General features: G+C 39.3%; 1 protein-coding gene across 1 annotated transcript in view; it reads right to left on the bottom strand.

The window, feature by feature from the left end:
• Positions 1 to 1,838: 1,838 nt before the first annotated feature.
• Positions 1,839 to 8,345, bottom strand: part of SKAP1 (src kinase associated phosphoprotein 1) — a 260,926-nt gene continuing 254,419 nt past the window's right edge. Inside the window, exon 12 of the mRNA XM_075176982.1 lies at positions 1,839 to 3,442. Coding sequence (XP_075033083.1) covers positions 3,341 to 3,442 — 102 coding nt within the window. The 3' untranslated portion in view covers positions 1,839 to 3,340. The remainder of the gene's footprint in view (positions 3,443 to 8,345) is intronic.

Here is an 8,345-nt window from a genome sequence, read left to right as displayed (position 1 = left end):
CTCAGTTTGCTTGTTACAGATACGGTGGGCCCCTAGTCCTGTTGACGGAATCGATCTGGACATCCCCCTATACCTACTAATGCTCCCCTCTTACTCCCTTCTCCTGCCTGTTTTTTTCCTTTTTAAGTTCTCTGGTACTACATTGCTGTATTCCAACCCAGGATACTTATGATCTTGACCTTATATACCGAAGCAATTGTTTCATTATACAATACTATTTAGTTGACTTCCCTTCCTATCATGTTTTATGCCATTGATTGCTCATTAGGATCCTTTTCCCCTTCTCCTACTGCCCCCTTTCCTTTTTATTTTATATTTCTTTGTACATTTTATCGTTATCTTTGTAAAATTTGAGAAGCTTAATAAACTGTATTTAGAAAAAATATATATACATTATTCTCCCTCCCCCATGTTTAACAGCAGGGATAGTGTACTTGGGATGATATGTAGTGGTACGCTTGTGCCAAACACAGGGCCACCTTAACAACAGTATGGGCCCCCGAGCACAGCAGTGCACCGGGGCCCCTATCTACTATATAAATGCCTAGTGGCGTGTGAAAAAAAACCAAAACAAGCTGCAGCGCCACCTGCTGGGCAGAGTTATACACTGACCTATATATTTCTTGAAGGAGAAGTGACAGTTGGGAGTGGTTGGTGGTTTCCGGGGGTGACAGTGGGGAGTTTTTAACACCTTAAGTAGCTTGATGAAGGATGTGGCGATGAAGATGAAGGATGAGGTGATGGAGAAAAATGATGAGGTGGTGACATGTGGACAAAACCACGTTAAAAAAGGGAGCTTGCGTCGGGAAGCAACGCTCTTCCCCTGAGGAGGCCTGGGCTAGGCCCAAATGCATGACAAGAACCTTTTTAACACCTTAAGTAGCTTGATTTGACTAGAATGCATGAGTATCATGCACGGGTTAACTTGTATATAAATATATAAGTAAAAAAAAAAAAAGGATTATATATATTTATATATAAAATTAGTCACTTTTTTCTTTTTCCAAATTCCCCTCTTAACCTACCTTTCATTCGCGTTGCGTCGAATCCTCTTCTGCACTTCAACGCTATGCTCCTCCATGCTGTGCTTGCAGTGAATGTCGAGCGTGATGACGTCATCACGCCTGCCATTCACTGCGAGCGCATCACGGAAGAGAGGACCAGGGAGTGAGCCGGATCGTCACCTAAAGGTCAGGTGACCGCAAAAGGTAAGTTTCTTTTTTCTTTACAGGATTTTTTACAGCAGACCTGCCAGGGCCCCCTTTCCCCCTGGGCACCTGCCCATCGTGCCCAATGGGAAAGACGGCCCTGGCCAAACATAGTGTTTAGGGTGAAAAGTTCAATTTTGGCCACATCAGAGTATTGAATCTTCCTCCACTTGGTACAAGGGTCTCACAGATACTTTCTGGCCTACTTTAAGAGAAATTTCACGTGATCTCTTCAACAATATTATTATTTTTGTCATCCTCACATAAAAGAGCAGATTTGTGAGGGCCCAGGTTATTGATTTCCCATGGTCAGTTTGTCCTATATCTACCATGGAGACTAAGGGGTAAATATATCAAGCTGAGAGTTTTCCGGTGGGTTTGAAAAAGTGGAGATGTTGCCTATAGCAACCAATCAGATTCTAGCTGTCATTTTGTAGAATGTACTAAATAAATGATAGCTAGAATCTGATTGGTTTTTCAAACCCACAGGAAAACTCTCAGCTTGATACATTTACCCTTAAATTATGTGTCATAGGCTTTTTGGTGGCCTACCTAAAAAGCGCCCTTCTTGCACAGATGCTCAGTTCTGGAGGACAGCCTATTCTAGACAAAGTCACTGTAGAGTCAAACTATCTACATTTCTTTATTATGGACTTCACAGTGCTCCAGGAAATAATAAAAGCATGTACAATGTTCGTATATACTTTCATGATAAGTCCTTTTTAATAAACTTTCCTCAGATTTTTATACTCACGATGAATAATTTGTTTAGGAATGCACCAATTGCGGAATCGCTTACAGACGGGTGAATATGTTTTGAAATCAACTGTAACACTTTAATTGTACACAGGTAGACTCCAATGAAGTATGCGACTTCTGATGACAAATGATCACACTAGGCTTTATTTAGGACCATCGTAGCAAAAGAGTCCAATACTTATCAAATCAATTCACGTCTTTTTTAATTTGTAATTAACAAAAAAAAAGTTTGAGTTATTTTTTATTCAACCATATTTTGTGATGATCAGTGGCAGCAATTCCTAGATAACATCAAGTTAGTGTACAGATTCCTCGCTGCTTATGCATGTAAAATATAGTTCTCCATCATTGTCCTTAGATGTAATAGCTCAGTGTTCCCCAACTCTGGTCCTATAGTCTACCTAACAGTCCAGGTATTAAGGATATCCATGCTTGAGTTCAGGTAACTTAATGCCTCAGTTATGATTATTCAGCCACTTGGATGGATAGCTTTAAAACTCAGACTATTAGGGGACTTTTGTACTGTAGTTGGGAACCACTGCTATTGTTGAGGGATGTCTGATTCCCATTGCATAAATCAATAGGTCAATTAATCTCATCATGAGGATCAATTTAGCATCAATATGCAAATAGGACCATACATCCGCAACCCTCTGTAACACTTGGCAGGTGTAATATTGGCAAATACTACTTTTACAAATACACCTGTTTCTTTATTTGACTCTATGTTCTGTGCCATGGTGGACATCTTTTATCCTGAAAGGAGCAGCACATGGACAGAGGAGGATAACTAGTGGCACCTTCACTAGAGATATCAGTCACTATTATCTGTACGGAAGTAGAAGGTTAATCCTTGTGAAACCTGTCAGATATATTTTCCCATTGTCTTCATTATCTAACACATACCTGTAAAGCCTCTGTCACCTGTGCTGGACTGAAGGATTAGTGCTGGATGGATGTTGGGTACATGCACTACTCACAGACTAATCTACAACAGAACAAGCTTTCAGTGAAGTTTTGAACTGTTCTATTTCAGCTGTGGATTTAAGGCGATTTCTACTTGCTAATGTACAATAAAAATATTATTTTAACGGATACATCACTCTCTAATGGTGTAGTAAACAATAACATTTCTATTTTTTTTGTGTCCGACAGATGCCACCCAACCACAAGAATAAAATCGGTGTCTTTTTTTTGTTTTGTTTTTACATATACATAGCTTGCCATCTAGTGGCCACAAGCACGACTTCCAAGCTGTGTCCGGAAGAAACAGTGACATTTAATTAGTACACATTTCAGTTTAAGAATAACTATAAGGTGACTTGTGTAAAACACCACAAGCACTTCCTCTTTTCCTTGGAACAGCTGCAGTCTCAGAGTGCTCCCAGGTCATAGGCAACTTGCAGATACTCCTTGGGCACAATACCAATCATTCCATCCAGCTCTCCGACCCACCATCCGAAAGCATTGTATTCCTGAAATGAAACATGCAGATTAGCGGCAGCATCAACTCCCAATGACCAAAATATATACAAGGTAAATATTACAATATATAGGTGACCAAATGGAACATAACATGAAGAGCAGATGAACTAGGGGTGTGCACCGGCCTGTTTTGGGTTCTGATTAGCTTGAGGTTTTGGGTTCTGATTTGTTTTGCCAAAACACCCCACGAAAGGTTTTGGTTCTGATTTTGGGTTCTGATTTTTTTTTAAAAAAAAGCATAAAAAGTGCTAAAATCTATATTTTTGGTTTTTTTTCACTCCTACGCTATTATTAACCTCAACAACATTCATTTCCACTAATTTCCAGTCTATTCTGAACACCTCACAATATTGTTTTTAGTCCAAAAGGTTGCACCGAGGTAGCTGGATGTCTAAACTAAGCGACACAAGTGGGCGGCACAAACACGTGGCCCATCTAGGAGTGGCACTGCAGTGGCAGACAGGATGGCAGTTTGCAAGAGTTTGCTAGAGGTGCAAGATGGAATTGTCCTTGGGCCCTCCCACCCACCCTGATGTTGTTGAAATAGGACATTCGCACTTTAACAAACCAATCAGGAACAGTGAACGTAGTTTAATCTCTGGTACTAATATTTCTGGACTGCAGGAACAGTGAACGTATTTATATATTGCAGTACTTATATTTCTTGACTGCAGGAACAGTGAACGTATTTATATATTGCAGTACTAATATTTCTTGACTGCAGGAACAGTGAACGTAGTAAAATATTGCAGTACTAATATTTCTTGACTGCAGAAACAGTGAACGTATTTATATATTGCAGTACTAATATTTCTTGACTGCAGGAACAGTGAACTCAGTAAAATATTGCAGTACTAATATTTCTGAACTGCAGGAACAGTGAACGTATTTATATATTGCAGTAGAAATTTTTATAGACTTTTTTTATGATTTTTTTTTAATTATTTTTGTATACTTTTTTTAAATTATTTTTGTATAATTTTTTTTTTATTTTTTTTATAACTTTTTAATAATTTTTAAATAACAATGGCCTTAGCAGAACAGAGCACAGGACACAGCACCACTGGACTCAGCAGGACAGAGCACTGGACGAAGCACCACTGGACTGATCAGCAGGACAGAGCACACCACAAAGTAACCACTGGATTAGTAGGACAGAGTGACAGGACACAGGAGCAGGAGCACCACTACTACAACCTTCCCTGATCTGACCCCTAATGAAAATGGCGGCCGCAAGCGGGGAATTTATGACATCCGAGTCTTGCGAGATCCAGGGCCATCTTAACAACATTATGGGCCCCCGGGCAAAGCAGTGCACCGGGGCCCCTACATATATATATGTATAGAGATAGAGATATAGATATATAGAGATAGATAGATGTACTTGCTCAGTGACCCTTGAAGGTTTTTTTTGCAGGTTTTTTCTTTTGCGGGATTATTTATTCTAATAAAGAGCCTTGCCTATGGGGCCCCCTTGCCCGTGGGGCCCCCGGGCACCTGCCCATCGTGCCCAATGGAAAAGATGGCCCTGGCGAGATCCAACGCGAGACTTGGACATCATAGCCTCTCTTTTGTTTTGTTTTTTCCCCCGGAAATACCCGAACAGTGCTCGGATCCGGTCGGATCCGCACTGTTCGGGTGGGCTCGGATTAGCGCAATCCGAGCCCGCTCATCTCTAGTATGAACCCACATTAACCATATAGAAGATATGTATTAGTCATAGCGTAGACTTGAACATAAATTGGGGACACTCTTCAGAGATAGGGTTTTTGCATTAAATAGCCGCAGCTGGGTCTCAGGCAGGTAACCTAACTTCTAGATTATAAGTGATAGGTATGAATGAATGATAAGGTTTATATATAGATTTAGGTTTTATCTTTTGAATGTAAAAGTACATTCTTTGTTTTTGGAAATGGAGACATTATATTATGAAGGACCCATGTGGTGTGAGAGTGGCTCGCTGCCAGGTATGTCACAGTAATGCCTTGTACTAGCTGTGCTGTGAAGTTCTTAAGTGCATAATGTGAAGTTTTAATGTTGCACTGAATAAAAAAGTCTTTGGTGTCTCGCTCTGGGCTGCCCGCAGAGTATCCTTGTAACTCACAATGGCCTTACCCTACAAATGAGCTAGTACATCTATGAATTTAACATTTTCATGTCTAGTCTTATACTATTGTATTATTAGTAGGAAAACAAGTTTTATTTGAGCGTATGGTTCTCTATTAATTACTTCTTGCCTGTGAGCAGAAAATGTTGGACACGTGTCCTTCGGATGAAGCCTAATTATGAGGAATAAATCAAGAGGGATATCTCAATGCAGATACATTCCTGGAAGATATCAAAGCTGAGAAGATGCTGAGACCACTAACACCAGTGATAAAATGGCAGCATATTGTGCAGCCCTGTAGAATAGGGGTAAACACACGGGTAGCTGGAACATAACTTAAAGAAAAAAATGTATGCCGGCCCTGCTCAAAACAGGGTCATCAATCAGGGAATTGATGTAAAAGCTATACGTGCATTAGGAATTGACCAGTCATGTTTTTAAAAAACAAAACAGGATAAAGCTTTTTAAACAAGCCAGGAATGGACCTGCCACACAGCGGGGTGTTTTAGATCACAATATAGTGAATGAGATGGTGGCAGAATATGTACAAGTCCTGGTATTGTACTATATACTTAAGGTGCATAAAGATAAGGCAACTCACAGGGAACCATAATTGTGTACTTTGACTGAACCATTATCTAGATATTTGGACTGAAAGTTGTTTGTGGAAAGATTATTCCTTATTTGATAGACACAGATACAGTGGTTTGTCTTTTTTATATAAAGCGATACAACTTGGAAAACACAATTTATCTTGGCCTCTATTGATAAGAGTTCCTTTGTACAGTTGAACTCACCATAGTGAGGAACTTTGTGCCGTATCTACGGGACCCATTCCCTGTTCCTCCAGGAGTGTATAGATTTTGTATTGGTACCCAATTAATTTCTTTTGGAAGTAGTAGGATACCATCAACTGGTTGGGTTGGTCAAGGGGACTTCTGTGGACCCAACTTATGTCATGGGAGGATACTGACATATATTCTGAGCAAAATCTATTTACCTTGAGGATCACTGTGTGTGTGCACACAAGTACAATATTATCATTGTGATTAAAACATATTTGATGAATTGATGTACCATGGATTACTGATAGCATCAAAATATTCCAAAGACTAGCCTAATATTAAGGTAATGGATAGCATAATATAAGCTAGTACATTTAAGAAAGACATAACAACGCATTTTATTTTACATACTGCTATCTTCCATTAATGTCATGCAGTTATTCTTGCTAAAACTACACCTTAAAGGGATGAAGTTACTAGAACAACACTGAGTTGTTTAAGCAACGGGCAACAAAGTTACATAATAGATTGCTAGGTAGGGTTATTCCAAGGAGAGTTTTGGATAAAGCTCATCTGAAAGCTTGGATAAAGGATATGAGGGACACAATAACAAACACGGGATAAAGAGATTATTAATTTTGCTCTTGATTATTCTGCCATCAGTGATATTATAAGTAAAGCAATGTTATAACTGGCATATTATGGCAGGTGACCAGTGTTATGTCCATCCTAGTGCAGTACTGATCAAGGATCAGTTTTTTTAAATTGCAGATAGTGATTTTCTTACGCCACATAAAAGATGTTAAAGGTAATAGTAATGTGGGAGCTGTTGCATGTATAAATATTTATTACAATAAAATGTTCAGGTATATCATTTTAACCAAAACAGTCCATTATAAACTACAATACAAAATATTCTATGTATATTATGTGTTCATGTAAATATGTGTTTGATGGTAAAACTATTCACGGTTTAAAAATTAGAATGGGGTAACATTATACAACAATTCTGAATAAAACAGTTAATAAAATCAGGATAGAAGATTAGTAAGGTATTTTTCTCAAGTTCATGTTGAATGGTTGGAATTTGTGAGTATTTTTGGTTTGAAGCATGCCCTAATCCAATGGATCCCAAACTTTTATCAGTTCAAGGCACCCTTAGGGTCTCCATAATTTTTTCAAGGCACCCCTAAGCCAAAATAATTACCAAGTAGTTCCCCGCCTTGCTTACCACTGGCCCTGGTGAGGCACCCTTGTGAGATCTCCAAGGCACCCCAGGGAGCCTAGGTGTACAGTTTGGGAACCACTTCCCTAATCTGTGTTAATGGGGTAACAATGTTTTTTTTTTACAGAAAGGAACTCAGTTTATTATCTTTTTTTTTTTTATAAACGTTTTATTTTTGCAAGGTCATGAGAACAGCATAGGACAAATGACAAAATGCATAATGATAGCATAAGTATACAGGAAAAAACCATATCAGCCAACAGCATGAAACATAAGAGGATACTAAGTCAACCAGTCTAACAATTTTAGTAATGACAGATGACCTAAGGTTTTATAGAAAGAGGAAGAAGGAGAGAGAATACATAGAGGAGGAAAGGAGAGAGAGATGAAAGAGAAGAGGAGAGAAGGGAAGGAATGAGTGACTAGATCCATTGTTAGTTGGAAAAAGATCCAAGAAGAAGAATGAGGTTATAAAGCGGAGTTAAATAAAGGGTGGGCATGCCTGGAAGAAGGATAACCATGGGTCCCAAACCCTGGAGAAGGCTCCGGAGGAGTTTCTGATAATACTGGTCATGTATTCCATCCGTTCAATCTGCCAAATTCTGTTGATTATGGACTGCATGGAAGGAGGAGATTGCGAACGCCAGTCTGCCGCTATTTGGCAGGTAGCTGCCGAAACAATATGTCTAATCAATTTGTTCTCATGTCGGGATGCCGAGGGGGCCCCCATAGGGAGAAGAAAAAATTTTGGCTCCAGGGGAATATCCACCAGGAGA

This window comes from Mixophyes fleayi, chromosome 6 (assembly GCF_038048845.1).
Source record: "Mixophyes fleayi isolate aMixFle1 chromosome 6, aMixFle1.hap1, whole genome shotgun sequence".
Lineage (NCBI taxonomy): Eukaryota > Metazoa > Chordata > Amphibia > Anura > Limnodynastidae > Mixophyes > Mixophyes fleayi.
This window is presented reverse-complemented; position numbering and strand designations above follow the sequence as displayed.